Source organism: Chelonia mydas, chromosome 4 (assembly GCF_015237465.2).
Source record: "Chelonia mydas isolate rCheMyd1 chromosome 4, rCheMyd1.pri.v2, whole genome shotgun sequence".
Taxonomy (NCBI): Eukaryota; Metazoa; Chordata; order Testudines; family Cheloniidae; genus Chelonia; species Chelonia mydas.
Window position 1 is genome coordinate 97,672,324 of NC_057852.1, and position 19,580 is coordinate 97,691,903.

The 19,580-nt window shown below is 43.8% G+C and overlaps 1 protein-coding gene across 1 annotated transcript in view; it reads right to left on the minus strand.

Moving 5' to 3' along the window:
• Positions 1 to 1,928: 1,928 nt before the first annotated feature.
• KLB (klotho beta) overlaps positions 1,929 to 19,580 on the minus strand; it is a 53,762-nt gene continuing 36,110 nt past the window's right edge. Inside the window, 2 exon segments of the mRNA XM_043544516.1 lie at positions 1,929 to 3,928; positions 17,468 to 18,611. Of these exon segments, the coding sequence (XP_043400451.1) occupies positions 3,534 to 3,928; positions 17,468 to 18,611 (1,539 nt within the window). The 3' untranslated portion in view covers positions 1,929 to 3,533.

The window sequence follows — 19,580 nt, forward strand, 5'->3', positions numbered from 1 at the left end:
GCAAAATACAGTTAAAATTTAAATGATGCAATCTCTCAAAGTAGGAGATAAGCCTCAAAACTAGTACACTGTTTCTGCTTAACTAGAATATCTTTTACAAACAAACATAACTTTAAGTTAAGACTGCCTTTCTCCTGCTTGTGTCCTTGAGGAGAGATCTGTCCTTCCTCTAATTGCTTCCTACATTGACAAAGTGGCCTTGCATCCTGTCTGCCATGTCACCAGGATGAACAAAAATACCCCAGCCTGTTGTGCTCTCAGTCCCTCCACTGATGCATGTAGGTGTACATGCCTTGGCCCTACCTGCCATTGTTGCCCCAGAGATTTGTGGAGTTGCAGGGTTGATCTGGGAGCTTCCCTTCACAATGGTTGGTAGGCTATCAACCATGGTTACAACAGAATGTGTGTATGATGATTCTTGTATGCATAAGCTCATGCCTACTGTAACTCCCTTTCTCAGGAGGGGAGAGCCCTTCTTCTGGCTCTGATACATGCTGGAAGGGGCTTTTCCACCTCCTGTTGGCTGAATGGGACAATAGTGGAGGTGGCATGATGGGAGAGCCTGTCCCTAGTGTCACATGTTGGAATGTGCCTGGCAGATAGAAGGGGAGTCTCTTCTTCCCATAGGCCAGACAGGCACATGGCATGCAATTGGCTCTTTGTGCACACATGCACACCCCTCAATTTAAAACCTTCCTTGGGATCCATGTGTCCTTTTGTGGGGATAGCTTGCTGCTGCAACAATTCCTGGAAGGGGCCTGGCTGGAGAACTCAGCCACACTACAGCAGCAGTAGCTGCTAGGGCAAAGTGTGTGTCCCCCTTCCCCAATTGCCTCCAGGAGTGGCAGGGGTAGGACCACAGCTATGAGAGCAATACCTATTTCTGGGGTGAGCACCTGGAGCTGGGTGGTGGTGGCAGCAGCCATCCAGGCTGCCTAAGGTGGCAGGCACACAGCAGCTGGGCTCACTGCTAGGATTGTACATCCAGCAGCAGGTGGTAAGTGGGGAGCAGGGTTGTGGCTCAGTCAATGGGGATGGAGGTGTTAGAGGAGCCCTGACTAAGGGAGAACTGGGACAGAGTCTCTGGAGTGGTTCTGGGAGCAGGGACCTGGGCTCAGAGGCCAAGGTTGGGGAAGGTGACTGGACCACCCAAGGGTGCTCAAATAAGCGCCTCCCTGCAGGAGTGTTCAGGCATACCAGGCAGCCCCCACCCCCCCGGGCTGTAGTGGTGAGGGTTGCCAGCATCTCCCTGCAAGGGAGGGGGCTGGAAGTAGGCCTTTGTGCACCATGTTCAGAGCTGCAGTTCTGCCCCCACCTAGGGCAGTGGAAAACTGGTCCTATGAGGTGTGGGAGGGCTGCCTCTTTCTTGGGGTGCAGGGGTTAAGTGTGGGGGAAGCATGGCCCTGGGCTGAGGAGGCAGGTGACTGAAAGTGGGATGCACGGAGGCAATGCACCCAAGACAGATGTTTTAACTGAAATAGAGTGGGCTGATGCATCCCTCCCCCCCCACGAGGTAGCAGGCAACCCATCCTTACACACTGACCACAAGTTCTTTTGAGACTGGGGAGTGCTATGAGAATTTATCAAACACTTAGGGAAAACAAATTTGGAAAGGAGGATATGTTCACCCTGCTGTATCAGGTGGAGGATATGGATGGAGAAAATAAGCCCAAGGTGGCTAACGCACTAGAGAATTGGACCTAGCCTTTTATGTATATGCAAGCTTAATATGTGAAAGGAACCCACAGAGAGGTGTCAGAGTAACAGCCGTGTTAGTCTGTATTCGCAAAAAGAAAAGGAGTACTTGTGGCACCTTAGAGACTAACCAATTTATCTGAGCATAAGCTTTCGTGAGCTACAGCTCACTCCACAGTATGCATCCGATGAAGTGAGCTGTAGCTTACGAAAGCTTATGCTCAGATAAATTGGTTAGTCTCTAAGGTGCCACAAGTACTCCTTTTCTTTTTACAGAGATGTCTTTTTTCAGATATTTAGCATAGGCATATGATGAGGTGCTCAGATTCTGGGCAGCAAAGAACCCAAAGGACCCAGAATTATGGCTGGTATATATGACACCATACCATTCTATTCAGTACATTTATCGAGACAACAGGCTAGTTATACCCAGACTGTAGGTTTCCAAAAGGAATATCACATTTATTCTATTTCTATTGCAAATTCAAGCATTGCTGTGCTGACAAGGTAGCTCAAGGTGTGAATAAACACACCCCTGACCGACACCGCTATGTTTAAGAAAAAACACACCATCAGTGTAGATGCAACCATGCCCACAAAGGACAGCTTTTAGCAGCATAGCTAATATTGTTTGGGACTGTGGTGTTCCTACACCACAAGAAAAGCTGCCCTCTGTGTATGCTGCGTCTATCCATGGGAGCTATGCTGCCAAAGACTTTGTAGCATAGAAATAGACTGTGGGTGCTGAAACAATATCTGGGAGCTTTGTCCACTGACCAAATGAGCCAAGAGAAAAAGTAAACCAATGTGAATGGGAACATCTCAATCTCTAAACATCACATAAAATACTGTTTGTAAGACACGTTGTGGGGTAAATGTAATCTCTATAAACACAAATATGTTAGACAAGAGGTTTAGTGAAAATAAGGTAGTTTTGAGACACCTATCAGCCTGTGAAAATGTCATTTTTAATAGAATACACATAGAATTCTTGAGAGAATAGACATTTCTAAACAAACTGCTCTCATATTTCTTTATGACAGGATTTGCAACACTGAGGGCTGCACTGGCAGTTTACCAAGAGTACAGGAGGCTCAGCTAGTTTGCACATTTTCCAGAAATAAATACATATTACTTATAGTTGTGTGCATATCTATTTTCTGTGATGGATTAATAGATAGAGCTTGTTTTAATGGTTTCCAGTAATAAAAATCTTTACACGACTGACTGATTTTTGTCCCTACCTTTCAGGGGAAAACAAGCAGTGGTTGTATATCATAATGTCTTGTTCCCAACTTGTCCTAGGAGCCATTACCTAATCTCAACTTTCCCAGTGTCAGAGTTAGGCATTTATGTCAATGATGAAGTTAGTCAGATTTATGCCTTTGCAACTAAGACCAGTATCTGGTCCAAACTATTTAATCCTTGGTGTTGAATTTAACTGGAATTTTTTAAAGCTGTCACATTTGCAAAGAACTGCAGATACAAACTTATTAATGACCAAACATATCTGAGTGTCCATCACAAAAATTTCTAGTTTGAAGACATTCATATATAAAAGTGCACATCAGTTCTCACAGCTTAATATCTTTTCAAGTCAAACTAGTTAACAAATGATTCCAGGGCACAAGGAGAAACCATTTAACTTGCTTCAAAAGCTCGATAAAAATCACTGGTACCCGTCAACATCAGTTTTTCTTCTCCCTTGTGTAATTATTTTCCATTCCTCCACTGAATGTTATTTGGTGTGTATAACTGGAGTGACTCACATAGTGCTTCTCAGAAATTGTCCCATCCTCTTTATCCTATACAGAAAGCAGATGCAGACAGTGATGAATCTAGTTGAGAGTAGCTTTGTGTCCCTTTTTAAATGGGGGACAGATGTGTTGGAAGTTTTTTGCCCTATACAGTTTTCTTCTTTTTCTTTTGTGAAAAATTATAATTGTTAGAAGCAGGACAAAAGAGGAGAAAAGGCAGCAGCCAAAGAATATCAGAGGCTTCTCTTGTGAGAGAAACAAACAGAAGGTACACTGTGTTTTTTCCTCTGATTGATCACACAGATCACTAGAATACTCTCCAGGAAAGCCATTGCGGCTAATCAGGTTGTTGTAAATTTGTATTGAAGACTTGGCTCTTGAATCAGAAGTGAAGAATCCAAATCTGGGTTTTGATTTTTCTTCAGTCAGTTTAAATGCATAATAACCTCTAATCTTTACTTTATCAATGTGATATGCTGAAAAAAAAGGAATGAATGTTGATAAATTCTCCTTATGTATGAAAAGCTATTTAAGATCTCAAATGACCGCAACATTTATAAAAGGTAAAAATTATAACTGCATTATAAAACAAAATAGTAAAAATAATTATTCATTACTTCAGTGTGCTATATAAATAGTTAATTAATCCTAATACCTAATTGCCATGGTTATTCTAATCATCACCAAGGAGATCTAGTGAGTGGAATTAGAATTCAGGAGTTCACACATTACAGTCCTGACTTTAGTCTACTAGCACCAGATTTTAAAATGTGTTTAGGCACTTAAAGATGCAGATAGGTACTTAGCAAGATTCCCAGAACTGCTGGGTGCATAATTCCCCTTCAAATCAACGGGAATTAGGACACCTAGTAGGATTTTCAAAAGTACCTATCTCTATCTTTAGGTGCCTAAATACCTTCAAGAATCTGGCCCCACAGAGTCTAATCATAGTTTGGTTGAGTGGTTTTGGAAAAAGAGGTCAAAAAACATTCTGAGAGGGAATCGGCAGCTCTGAAAGATTAGGAATCCCTATACTAGTCTATTATAGTAAAATAGTTTTTACTTACCTGCCAAGCAAAAGACAGTTATGTATCTGTGCTGTAACGGCTGTTCATTGAGCTGTGGGTGCCAATGTGTATTCCATGCAGGTGTGCGTGCACCGAGCGCACCAAAGCCAGATAACTTTGCCTAACAGTACCTGTATGGGGCACTGCTCATACCCTCTGGCCCTTAGCCCCTCTCCAAGCTATTTAAGGATGGGGCTGCCCCTACACCTCTCAGTTTCTTTGCATTGAATGTCAAGAATTGAGACTTTGATGCAGAGGGGATGAAGGGTGGCTTGTGGCATACACATCTGCACACACATCATGAACAAGAGTAACACTACAGGTAAGTAACCATCTTTTCTTCTTTGAGTGGCTGCAGATGTATATTCCACTCACATGACTCATAAGCAGTATCAGAAGGAGGTAGGGCTCAGAATCTACTTAAAGAGCAATTGCAAGAGCGCCTTCCCAAAATCTGCATCTGATCTGGTCGCATGGGCGGCGGGTATAAGAGGCCAGGGGAAGCTAAGCCTCCCCAAAAGGGATGTGGTGCACTTCCCTCTGGAGGAGTGCCACCCCGAGGCCCCACTCCGGCTCATCCTCTTACCCCGTGGCCCCGCCTGTGCTGCTCCACTTCCCCCTTACCCCCCTCCCATGCAGCTTCTCTTTCTGCTCCAGCTCCTCCCCTTCCCCCGAGGGCCCACCTGTCACTTGCACCTTTCTGCCCCCAGTGGGTGAGGGGCTTGAGGGGGCGAAGAGGTGCGAGTGGCAGGTGAGGGGGCCAGGGAGGGAGGCGGAGCAGGGCTTGGGGCGGAGTGTGGGCAGGTCCTTGGGGGGAGAAGGCCAAGAGGGGGTGGGCCTCAGAGCAGAGCAAGGGGCATGGCCCCCCATTTCTAGGGTGCTCGTGCCCAGCCTCCGCAAATGCAGAAGTCATGCACTGACCTTGTTTGGACGCAGACATAATAGCATAATATTTGGTTGAAGTATGTATGGAAAACCACATAGCAGTGCTGCAAATGTCCAATATCGAAAAGTCACTGAGAAAAGAAATCAAAGTCACTTCAAACTTTGTTGAATGGTCTCTCAACCTCTGCGGAGGAGGCATCCAAGCTATTCCATAAGTCATTGTGATATACCTTCTCCCTGAAGGACCAGAGAAAGGAGAACTTTCTTGTTAGGGGAAGCACCAGTCCTCAAGCCAGGAGCAACATTCCATGTCAGCTCCAAAGAGGAGTGTGGGGCCAGATGATCTGTGGAGGCTCCCAGTGCTAAAGCGGCCCAGATGGCATGTTCTAAAAGGTGCTGCTTTAAACTCGTCCCTCGCCACCTGTGTGCTCTTTTTAAATCACTTGCAGATGGAGCACCTCTCTTTAATATGCCCTTCTCCCAGGCACAACAAACAGTGTGTGGGGTCACTATTGCAGATAGCCACTCTACATAATGAGCAATGTTTAAACCCTGGTGAGGGCATCACCCAGGATAATTATCTATCTATTCTAAGGGTAATACTAAACTATGCTAACAATTATATACAACAAAGTTCCAGAAAAAAACTGAAACAAACAGTGAGGTAAACTACTACACCAAATGCTGCGACTCTAGCTGTGGGTGGTGAGAAGGAACTATGGGGTATTGGATCAGTGCTGCCCTTAAATAGCCTGGGGAGGGGCTAAGGGCCAGAAGACACAAGAACCACCCCTATGGTACTGCAAGGCAAAGTTCTCCGGCTTTGATGAGCTTGGCATGTGCATACTAGAGTGGAACATATATCTGCAACCCCTCAAAACAGCAGCTAAATTCAAAGTTGCACATTTCCCCTGAAACAGTTGGTTGAATTGTAAACTCTTTGGAGCAAGGATTACCTGCTCATTATAAGTGTGTACAAGGCCTAGCCAAAAGGGGCCCCAATCAGGAACTGGGATCTTCAGGCACTACTCCAATAAAAATAATACACATTCCTAACACCTAAAATGACCCTTAGGAGATAAAATTATAGCTACTTTAAAAAACAAAATAGTAAAAATAATTACTCACCATTTCACCTTTGAATTCATATGTAAGCACAGAGAAAATCCATAATATTATTTAAATAAGCTAATTTTTTAAAAGTAAGTTTTATAAATTGAACTTTTGGGCTCTCTTTGAAGAGATACACTTCTACAGTTTTAAAAATAAGAATTTCATGACAACTAGCCTGAGGATTCCCTATAGGAAAATAGTTATATTTCTTTGTAGGGACTTCGGGATGCATAGGAAAAAATTCCTAGTTTAGTTTAATCTTTAGAACTGATTTCCCTTACCATGCCCTGGGTCATAATAGAGACAAGGCAGGTGAGGTAAATGTCTTTTATTGAACCAACTTATTGTATAAAGTCATTTGTAGGGTTCTGTTATTGTAGCTGATCTCAGTGTCCCAGAAGTTGAAAATTATTATATACAAGAAACCCATGGATCACCACACTTACCTCCATAGATCCAGTAACCACCTCAGATGCACCAAAAAGTCTGTTATCTACAGTCACACACTTAGATACCACAAAATTTGCTTCAAAGAGAACATCTGGGATACACACTTAAAACCACCTTCACTAAACAAGGACACTTCAGAAATGAAAAGGAGTACTTGTGGCACCTTAGAGACTAACCAATTTATTTGAGCATAAGCTTTCGTGAGCTACAGCTCACTTCATCGGATGCATACTGTGGAAAATATAGAAGATGTTTTTATACACACAAAGCATGAAAAAATGGGTGTTTACCACTACAAAAGGTTTTCTCTCCCCCCACCCCACTCTCCTGCTGGTAATAGCTTATCTAAAGTGATCACTCTCCTTACAATGTGTATGATAATCAAGGTGGGCCATTTCCAGCACAAATCCAGGGTTTAACAAGAACGTCTGGGGGGTGGGGGATAGGAAAAAACAAGGGGAAATAGGTTACTTTGCATAATGACTTAGCCACTTCCAGTCTCTATTCAAGCCTAAGTTAATTGTATCCAATTTGCAAATGAATTCCAATTCAACAGTCTCTCGCTGGAGTCTGGTTTTGAAGTTTTTTTGTTGTAATATCGCAACTTTCATGTCTGTAATCGCGTGACCAGAGAGATTGAAGTGTTCTCCGACTGGTTTATGAATGTTATAATTCTTGACATCTGATTTGTGTCCATTTATTCTTTTACGTAGAGACTGTCCAGTTTGACCAATGTACATGGCAGAGGGGCATTGCTGGCACATGATGGCATATATCACATTGGTGGATGTGCAAGTGAACGAGCCTCTGATAGTGTGGCTGATGTTATTAGGCCCTGTGATGGTGTCCCCTGAATAGATATGTGGGCACAGTTGGCAACGGGCTTTGTTGCAAGGATAGGTTCCTGGGTTAGTGGTTCTGTTGTGTGGTATGTGGTTGCTAGTGAGTATTTGCTTCAGGTTGGGGGGCTGTCTGTAGGCAAGGACTGGCCTGTCTCCCAAGATTTGTGAGAGTGTTGGGTCATCCTTCAGGATAGGTTGTAGATCCTTAATAATGCGTTGGAGGGGTTTTAGTTGGGGGCTGAAGGTGACGGCTAGTGGCGTTCTGTTATTTTCTTTGTTAGGCCTGTCCTGTAGTAGGTGACTTCTGGGAACTCTTCTGGCTCTATCAATCTGTTTCTTCACTTCAGCAGGTGGGTATTGTAGTTGTAAGAATGCTTGACAGAGATCTTGTAGGTGTTTGTCTGTGTCTGAGGGGTTGGAGCAAATGCGGTTGTATCGCAGAGCTTGGCTGTAGACAATGGATCGTGTGGTGTGGTCAGGGTGAAAGCTGGAGGCATGTAGGTAGGAATAGCGGTCAGTAGGTTTCCGGTATAGGATGGTGTTTATGTGACCATCGTTTATTAGCACCGTAGTGCCCAGGAAGTGGATCTCTTGTGTGGACTGGACCAGGCTGAGGTTGATGGTGGGATGGAAATTGTTGAAATCATGGTGGAATTCCTCAAGGGCTTCTTTTCCATGGGTCCAGATGATGAAGATGTCATCAATATAGCGCAAGTAGAGTAGGGGCATTAGGGGACGAGAGCTGAGGAAGCGTTGTTCTAAGTCAGCCATAAAAATGTTGGCATACTGTTGGGCCATGCGGGTACCCATAGCAGTGCCGCTGATTTGAAGGTATACATTGTCCCCAAATGTAAAATAACAAAGAAAATAACAGAACGCCACTAGCCGTCACCTTCAGCCCCCAACTAAAACCCCTCCAACGCATTATTAAGGATCTACAACCTATCCTGAAGGATGACCCAACACTCTCACAAATCTTGGGAGACAGGCCAGTCCCTGCCTACAGACAGCCCCCCAACCTGAAGCAAATACTTACCAGCAACCACATACCACACAACAGAACCACTAACCCAGGAACCTATCCTTGCAACAAAGCTCGTTGCCAACTGTACCCACATATCTATTTAGGGGACACCATCACAGGGCCTAATAACGTCAGCCACACTATCAGAGGCTCGTTCACCTGCACATCCACCAATGTGATATATGCCATCACGTGCCAGCAATGCCCCTCTGCCATGTACATTGGTCAAACTGGACAGTCTCTGCGTAAAAGAATAAATGGACACAAATCAGATGTCAAGAATTATAACATTCATAAACCAGTCGGAGAACACTTCAATCTCTCTGGTCACGCGATTACAGACATGAAAGTTGCGATATTACAACAAAAAAACTTCAAAACCAGACTCCAGCGAGAGACTGTTGAATTGGAATTCATTTGCAAATTGGATACAATTAACTTAGGCTTGAATAGAGACTGGGAGTGGCTAAGTCATTATGCAAGGTAACCTATTTCCCCTTGTTTTTTCCTACCCCGCCCCCAGACGTTCTTGTTAAACCCTGGATTTGTGCTGGAAATGGCCCAACTTGATTATCATACACATTGTAAGGAGAGTGATCACTTTAGATAAGCTACTACCAGCAGGAGAGTGGGGTGGGGGGAGAGAAAACCTTTTGTAGTGGTAAACACCCATTTTTTCATGCTTTGTGTGTATAAAAACATCTTCTATATTTTCCACAGTATGCATCCGATGAAGTGAGCTGTAGCTCACGAAAGCTTATGCTCAAATAAATTGGTTAGTCTCTAAGGTGCCACAAGTACTCCTTTTCTTTTTGCGAATACAGACTAACACAGCTGTTACTCTGAAACTTCAGAAATGAAGCATATTGCCTCATGGAACAAGCCACCCAAATAATCTAGAAGAGCCTGCTTCAATACTGGGGGGAAAAATACAAACCACTGACCCCACACTCCTAGTTGTCACCTACCACCCCACACTGGAACCAATATGGGGTGTCATCAAACAATTACAACCCATGTTTTGTGGGGACCACATCCTGAAAGTGTAGGTTGCTTACTGTAACTGGAGGTTCTTCGAGATGTGTGTTCCCTATCTGTATTTCACACATATGGTATGCATGTGCACCATGTGCCTGAGTCTGGTAATTCTTCAAAGCAGTGTCTGTTCGTCCATACACATGCAGTAGCTCTCCTTGTACTCCTGACTGAGGATATAAGAGGCATTGAAGGTCGACGCCTCTCCAGTTCCTCTTCTTACCGCCCATCCAACAGGATCTGAAGGGGGATGGGTAGTGGAATGCTGATAGGGACCACACATCTTAAAGAACCTCCAGTTACAATAAGTAACCTCCACTACTTCTTTGAGTGCTGGTCACTATGCGTATTCCACATATACGGGTGGATTGCAGTGTTCAGACTGGAGGCAAGTGCGAAGAAGCTGGTAGCAAAGATGCCGATCCCACTACTGCATCCACAGCTGAGGCACAAACTAGAGCGTAGTGTGTCGTTAACATATGGATAGAACTCCAGGTGGCTGCCCTGCAGAGGGATGTCAGATAGGGATGCCATGGAGGCAACTTGTGCTCACATGAAGTGAGCTATGACACCCACAGGAGGAGGATTTTTTTGCTATTTTGTAGCATTCCAAGATGCATCTGAAACCCACTTACAAATCCTCTGGAAGGATATGACTTGCCCATGCAATGTCTCTGCTATGACAAAAACTCTTGGTGATTTCCTAATGGGTTTGATTCTTTTCAGGTAGAACACCAGGGCACACCGGACATCAAGAGAGTGAAGACTCATTTTCAGAGGAAGCATGGGGCTTTCAGGAAAAATATAGGTAAGTGTATCATTTGATTGATGTGGAACTGAGAAACAATCTTGGGGAGAAATTTGGTGTGTAGTCAAAGAGAAACCTTGTCTTTGTGACACTGTATAAGGAGGTTCCGCCATGATGGCTCTGAGCTTCCTGGCCAAATGACGGACAGGTGGGTGATGGCACATGTCACCATTGGTTTGAAAGGCAGACCTGTGAGTATTGACAGGATGAGGTCAATGTCCCATTGAGGTGTAGGTTTAAGCACTGGTGGGAAGATACTGATCAGACCTTTCATAAATCGTACTGCAAAGCTGCGTGCGTCAAGACAGAATGTCCTTCCAACGGAGGGTGGAAAGCACTAATTGCTGTTAGGTGTACTCACAGCAAACTAATAGCGAGACATGAAGTCTTCAGGGACAGGAGATAGTCTAGGACAACTGGGATGCTTAAGGTAACTGGAGAATGTTGATGGAGTTGTGCCCAGGCCAAAAAGCATCTCCATTTGGCCAGATAGCAGATTCTAGTAGAATCTTTTCTACTTTGATTAAGGATCACCTGAACGAGCGCTGAGCATGGGTATTCTGTTTCCAACACCCATCCAAACACCAGGACGTGAGATGCAGTGAGACTAGATTGGGATGCTTGATTTCCCCTCCTTCCTGGGTTAGGAGATCTGGGAATGGGAAGATCATGATTGGTGGGTGGGCAGACATTGTTAGAAGTTCTGTGAACCAGAACTTTCTAGTCCAATAGGATGCTAGGAGAAGGATATTGGCTGTGTCACGATGTATCTTCCCTACGACTAGTGGAAGTAGGGGAATGGGAAGCAAGGCATATTTGAGGCTGTTTGTCCAAAACAGCAGAAGATCGCAGTCCTGGGAATCGCAACCCATGGCTCCTCTGAAACAATACAAGGGGAGCTTTCTGTTCATTTGGGACACAAAGGGGTCTCATAGTGGACTACCCCACTTTATAAATCTCTCACTTAGGACTGTGTTGTGAACCTCCCACTCATGGTCTGGAGAGAAGCTTCTGCTTTGTTTGTCAGCAAGGGAGTTGTATTATATTGGCATTGATTATCCCCTCCCTTCAGAAAGGATGCAGTTCATGACTCTCGACATGAAGGATGCGTATTTGTATGCGGACATTCACCCACCACACATGAAGTTTCTGCATTTTACACTTGACCAGGAACACTTCCAGTTTCAAGTCCTCTCCTTTGGGCTCATTCCAACATCCAGAGTATTTACAAAGGTTTTCTCTGGGATACTGAGAAGGTACGCTGCTTGTATTGTGATGTGGTTCCTGATTAACCAGTTCCAAAGTCTGATGGCTTCCAGGCAGAGGGGACAAGATCCCACTCCTCCCTGTTTGTTTATATAGACCACCATAGTGATATTGGCTGTTATTTATACATGGAGTGAGCATATGAGCAAGAAAGGCCTTGCACGCAAAGCAGGCTGCCCTCAGTTCCATATGTTTATATGTAGCCTAGCTTCGTGTGGGGTTCAGGAATCCTGAGCAGTGTGGTTGTCATGTGGGCCTCCCACCCCAGAAAGGAGGTGTCTGTTACAATGCTGGCCCTGGACGTGGAAGGGTTGAAGGGAACACTGTCAATGGATTTTCAGGGTTCAATCACCAAGCGAGGGAGGTGATAATTCTGGTGGGAACCTCGGAGTTGATATGGTCCTTCTTCAGTCAGTAGATTGAATGGAGCCAAGCTTGCAGACACTGCAGCTGGAGTCTGATAAACGGCATCATGTGGCCTAACAGTGAAAGACACCTGTGCATTGCAGTTTGCGGACTGTGGGTAATACATGAAATCAGGTTGCTCATTGTATGAAACCTGTCTGCAGGGGGGAATGCTCTCACAGAAACCGAGTCCAACATCACCCCAATAAAGTTTATTGACCTTGTGGGTAACTGGACAATAAAATGAACTTTTCTTTGTTTATACAAATGCCTAGGGTGGCCAAAAGTTGTAGAGAAACCCTGTCACCAACCTGAGCACCTGATGAGGTTGGCCTACCAGGACTCAATCGTCCAGGTATGGAAATACCATATAGCCCTGGCATCTCATCTGGGCGGCTACCACAGAGAAAACCTTTGTAAATACTCGGTGCTGGAATGAGCCCAAAGGAGGACTTGAAACTGGAAGTGTTCCTGGCCAAAGTGTAAAATGCAGAAACTTCATGTGTGATGGGTGAATGTCCACATACAAATACGCATCCTTCATGTCGAGAGTCATGAACTGCATCCCTTTCTGAAGGGAGGGGATAATCAATGCCAACATAATTATCTGGAATATCAGAGTTCGCATAAAGATGTTGCGTTGCCAAAGGTCCAAGATGAGTCTCCACCCTCCATCATTTTTGGGAATTAGGAAATGTGGGGAGTGGAACCCCCTTCTGTGGCAATGAGGCGAGATGCGCTCTATTGCCCCTTGGTGTAAAAGGGATTCTGTGTCTAGAAGAATTATCTTGTGAGGGTGGTCCCTGAAGGGGGACTAGGAAGGGGGCTTATGAAGCAGGAAGGAGAGGAACTCTATGGAGTTTCCTTGATGGATAATCTCCAGAACCCAACTGCTCCTAGTGATCTTGTTCCAGTTGTGGGCGAAGGGTGTGAGACAGCCCCCAAAGGTGACAGAGGGAAAAGATGGGCAGCATCAGTAGTGGTCTTGACCAATATGTCAAATATGGCTCTTCGCCAGTAGTTGGGAGTGAGTAGAGGCTGTGGCAGTAGAGGGGGCTGAGAAGCGAGGCCTCAGAATCCTCTGGCATTTGTGTGGAGGCTCAGCTGGGCACCTGGCAATAAAGGTGCATGAGATGGGGGTGGCCTTGGTCTATAGGACTCCCTCTGGTGTTTCCTCGTAGGGGATAAAGTATAAATCCCCCGGGAATGCAGAGGCAATCTGGAGTCCTTTAGTGAATAGGGTCTTGTCTGTTTTCTCTTTAAAGAGATTAGACTCATCAAAGGGGACGTCCTTAGACCTACCTAAGAAACCCTGATGATTGTAGCCAAGAGTCCCTCCTCATGACTAAACCCTGGCCAAATTTCTGGAAGCTGTGTCTGCTGCATCCACTGCAGCCTGGAGGGCTACTTTTACCACTATTTCCCCCTCATCTGAAAAAAAAAAGACTGAACTTTGGCCCTGTCCTCCATGGGAAGCTTATGTCTGAAGTCTGCATGCCTGGAATAATTATTAAAATTGTATTTCACTAACAAAGCTTGGTAGTTAGCAACACAAAATTGCAGGCCTATGGAGGAGACCTTTCTCCTCAAGAGGTCCTGTCTCTTAGAGTCTTTATCTGCCATGGCCGCCGTTTGATAATGCAGCTAAGTTCTTTCTGTAGCCCCCTGTACCAGCGACAAGTTGGAGGCAGTATGGGAGAATGAAAATTCAGCTCCTTTAGCAGGAACAAAATATCGCCTCTCGGCTGTTTTCAGTGTAGAGGCCCAGGATGCTGGAGTGTGCCATACCATTCTGGCCCATTCTAGTATGGCCTCATTGACCAGAAGGGCTACCTTACTTGGTCCCTGCAGTTGCAACATGTCCAGTACCGGGTTTTGAGGGTCCTGGACCTTATCTAATGGGATCTGTAGGTCACTGAAAATTCTTTGTAACAGCTCCTAGTACTGCCAGTGGTCATCTTGCAGAGAAGGAGGAGTGACTGCTTTGTCTGTGGATGATGAAGAGACATCCTTCAGAACCATCGGCACCTGCAGATCCAGTTCCAGCTCTTCCTCCTCATACAAGCTCTCCAACAGAACCAGTTGGCGAGAAGGAGAGGAGCTGTACAACTCTTGAGAAGTGCCCAGATGCCTGCCATAAGGATCCAATGGATCCCAATCAGGCAAGAAAGAGGGATCGATTGGCTGTGGGACCCATAGACCCCAAGAGAATCAATACGAGCGGTCCTGGATTGGGGGTGGGGGGGGGAGAAAGAGTGTTATACCCAGAGGAATGGCGAGCATAATCCTTTGACTATCCATTGGGGCTCGACTGTCTCCATGGAGATACTGGTGCGGCTAGCTCCTCTGACTCATCTGAATCCGAGAACTGTTCCATCAATAGTGGTACCATTGGTACCACAGCACTTCTGCCAGACAGTTGGAGATGGGACAACTCCTGGGACATTCATGTAGACTCCTTTTCCAGAATAATAACATCGCTCACAAGGGCAAGGCCGGAAAGACGTGGAGACTGCGGACAATATCCTCCGATGTTATGTAAGTTTCCTATACTCTGGTGGGTGAGGGGTTCCAGCAGTCAAGTCTGAAGGACCTGGTGCATCTGCAGCAGCCAGATGGTCTTTAGATGAATGAGGTGGTACTGATGATGGGTCTGGACGAGCATTCATAGACGGAACTGGTGAATGTCTGTCCTTACGCTTGCTCAGGTGATCGATGAAACTGGAGGATCTTTCTTTTTATGCACCTTGCCCTCCAATCTGGGGATCTTCATCAGAGCCAGTTCCTTAGGTTCCATATGCGATCTCTCTCCTGACTTGGAAAAGCTCGGAGAGGAAGTGTGTTTCTTATGGACAGTCCTTGAAGGAGAGTTGTCCTTGCCCCATGAGTGTGCCCTCTACTCTCATGGGGAACCCTAGAAGAAGAGTCTTTGGGCTTAGATGTTGAAGTTTCCAGTCTAAGGCACGGGCTTGGAGTGACACTGCTGGTCAATTGAGGTTGATGCACAGGGGTGTGTCCCTGGCCAAGACTGGAGAGGGGACTCATAGCCTTCTCCACCAGGGGCTTTCACAGGCAAAGCTCCTGGGCTTCTCAAGTTCTGGGTGGGAAGGAGTGAAAGATACTGCACTTTGCAGAATTGCACCTCACCCAGAGAGTACAGGCACTGTTGATGTTCATCACTGATAGAGAGGGAGATGCAATTCTTGAATCATGGGACTCTGGAGTTGGGGAGGGGTTCCCTAACCAGAGAGAAAGAAATACTCTACACTATACTGTAAACTTTAACTACTAAGCTAAGAAATATAACTATTTAGAAGTTTTTTTTCTTTCTTTACAGTTTATACAATGAAGTGAAGGAAGAAACAATTCTGACTCACGCAATGTGGAAGTAAGAAGGAACTGGAGAGGCGTTGACCATCACTGCCTCTTATATCCTCAGTCAAGAGCACGAGGAGAGCTATTGCATGTGTGTGGGACAGCAGACACTGCTTTGAAGAATTTCCAGACTCTGGCGCACAACGCTTATGTGTTCCCCACCTGTGGAATACACATAGGGACCAGCACTCGAAGAAGAAATCTTTCCCAACTTCCCTCTTCTGGTCTTCAAGCAACCCCACTACCTCACCAAGATCATCATCAGAAACAAGCTCCCCACAGACGAGGACACACAAACTCAAAGCAGCACAAGACCCTGCCAGAACAACAGATGCAAAACGTGTAGACATATCTTCACCGCTACAATGGTCAATACCCCCCACAACACACCTTTCACGATTCTTGGGTCCTACCCAGACTTATCACAACATGTGGTATACCTCATTCAGTGTATCAAATGCCCCGACAATAACTATGTGGATGAAACCAGACTATTGCTATGTTCTCAAAAGAACTCACACTGAAAAATGATAAAAGACAAAACCACCCTATCACCCACAGGCAAACACTTTTCACAAAGTGATCATGGCATATCTGCCCTCTCAGTCCTCGGCCTCAAAGGAAACCTGCATAACACCTTCTAAAGATGAGCCTGGGAATTTAAATTCATAACTCCACTAAATCTTAAAAATCATGGCCTCAACATGGTTTTATGGTTCATTACAACACTCTGTAAGACACCCTGCCTGCTAATTCTTAACTGCCCACTTAAAATTAAGTGGTCTCCTACAGCATGTGTGAATCTGCTATGCTTAACAGTGTCTCAATTTGTATTTTGCTTAGACACTATGGTTACCTTCCCCAGACCTGAAAAAAAGTTCTGTGACGCTCAAAACCTTGTCCTTTCCACCAACAGAAGTTGGCCCATTCAAAGATTTATTTCACCTACCTTACATGGCTACAACACCACTGCAAACAACTGGCTTATAACATGCAGTTATATTTGAGCAACATTAAGTACAATCTTCTAAAGAGATTTAATCTTTTATGTGAATTAAATAGTTGGATACCAAATGAATACATGGGATTGGAGATGGCAAGTTTTTGGTTCTTCCTTAAAGCATGGGAACATTCTGAGCAATGTCAGCTCTCTAGGTAGTATATATAAATATCTATGATATAGCCTTGCTTGTAAAACTAAATCTTTCCAGGGAGCTACTCGCACAAGAACATTTCCCCCTTTATTTAGAGATTGTAACTCAGTGTCTGGAATGCATATAGGACATTAATGAACAAACCAAAAAAAATACTCATTATTCCTAAATTCCTTGAAAACTAATATAGCACTGGAAATGTTAAATTCGTTGTTTTAAAATGTGGATGCCTAACAGCCACCTAAATCTATATTTAGCCACCTAAATAAGTGGCCTGATTTTCAGGGGTACTGGGAACATATGGCGCCTATTGACATTGAAGAGCAAAAATAGACAGCAAAATTAACTTTTTTCAAAAAGTTTAAAATGCTTCTCAAGACAGCCAAAATAAATTAACTATTTTACTAATATTACTTTTCAGTGTAAGCCATTGCTCAAGTTGGCACTGGGACATCTTGTGATAACGAATGAAGAGGTAGATTGTGAATGGAAGGGGAGGTGGACAAAGAGATGTCTGTGTTGAAAATATAGTCCATACCATGAAAATGGCTAAGAACCCCTATTCTAAAATATCTGCATTTATCATCTCACCTTTTAAAACCTCTTGGGTGTATTTTCCTAAGTAATAGTTTCGAAGTTCATCATTAGCCAAAGACTGGTCGTCGATCCCATTTGCTGTGATGTAAACATCTATATCACCATAGGTTTTTTTAATCCATTTTAGAACTTTGCGCATCCCCCAGGGCACCACTGCCAAACGAGACGGAGAACTCAAGCATGTGATATCCTGCAGGAACTGAACATCCCGATCAAATTCATACCAGCTCCCATTTTGAAGTTCATGAATCACAAATCTTGTGGTAAAATGATTCAGTGCATAAAAATCAGCTGCACCTTTAACAAGTTTCTTTTCTTCATCTGTGAAATATGGCAAAAAGGAATTTGAGAGGCCTTTTTTGTTTTTAGATACAATGTATTGCCTCATGGCTGCTGGATAGTCCCCTGTCTTAAAAATTGGATCTGCAAACCAGGCTATTTCAAATTGAAGAAATCTTTCCACAGCTTTTAAGTGAGAATTAAAATAGGGATTGGCAGGCTCAGCCCAATCTGAATGCAGAGACAAAGACACTAGTCCATGCTGAAAGGATCTATATTGCTTGTCATATATTTGCCAGGCCCTGGCATGTGCTATCAGTAAATTGTGTGCTGCCTGATACGTATCATTGCTGCTGCTATTATAGACATCGCTTAATCTATTTGGCTCATTTATTGTGATCCACAGTTTAACCAAGTCACCAAGTTCCTGAAAGCACAAAGCCGCATAGTTCTGAAAAGCCAGGACAGTAGTCTGATTTAGCCATCCTCCTCTCTGCAACAAAGGACCAGGCAAGCCTAAGTAGGCATGAGTTGGATAGTATAAGGTGACCATAGATTTAATATTGAGTTTCAGTAGCTCACTAATCACACATCTATAATATCTGAGAACTTGTCTGTTGATGGCTGACAAATCCCCATTAGGTAAAATTAATGACCAGTCAAGTGCAAATCTGTAATGTGTTACTTTCATTTTTTCCAGGAGATCAAGTTGTTTTTTAATACTGACAAAGTCTGTACACTGAGCTGGTCGGGTTTTCAGCTTCACTCCTTTAACTCGGTGCAAAAGCCCGTCTCCAGTGATGTTCCAGAGATACAGGTTAGGGTCACAGAACTGTGGAGAGGAAGCTACAGATTCTGCCTGTAAAAATGGATGGGAACAAACATTTGCAAATTTAGTTTACTTAAACAAGTATCTGTTTGTTACTTGCATCTCTATATGTAAGACAGAATTAGTTTTAGTTTTATTTGCAAAGCAGAGAAGTGAGGATCCTCATTGCTGTTTAGTCCTGGTTTTTGTACATTATGAGTTTACAGGCACATCACAACAGTGCAGGATGGGGTTTTTTTTTGTTAATTCAACCTCACAGCATTCCTGTATAATAGTTACATCCATTTTTACAAATGGGTAAATGGAGGCATAAAGACTATAATTAATTTGCCCAAGGTCACACAGAGCATCAGTACTGTGGAAAAGCTGAAAATTATCAGTGGCAGACCTAGGACTAGAATCACTGTTCTAATTCCAATTATAAATAACCATGTAGTTTAATGAGTAGTTGATATTTATCATTTGTACACCGGTCATTCTCTGACTGTTATTACTTAACAAGGTTCTACATTGCTTTGGACTGTTTTTATTTATTTATTTTTACAGTTTTGGGTTTTAAAAAGAAAACCAGTGTGTTTAATATATAGAATTTTCAGTACCATGTGGTGAACTAACAAGGTTTAATCTAAAACCTCTAAAAGTTTTGAAAAGTAAAACCCATCCCCGAAATATGAATTTACTCAGAAGTCTTTATTTTCCTGTGGCTGGTAGTGACTGGGTTACATTACATTTATTTTGTCTGCTGTATGTATTTTTCTAGGCTAATGTTTTCAAACATGTCATCTTTCACTATGTAATTACAAAACCATGTTACAGCACACCTGCCACATGTCAAATATAGCTATCTATCACATTTAATGTGGAAATAAATATTGTAAGAAAACAGACTTATCTTATTAGGATGGTGTACACAATATAATGTATTTCTGAGTAGAGTTCATACTGAAAGTGTCATATATGCAGAAGACGCTGATTAATTTTTTCATCTGTGTTGTTGCA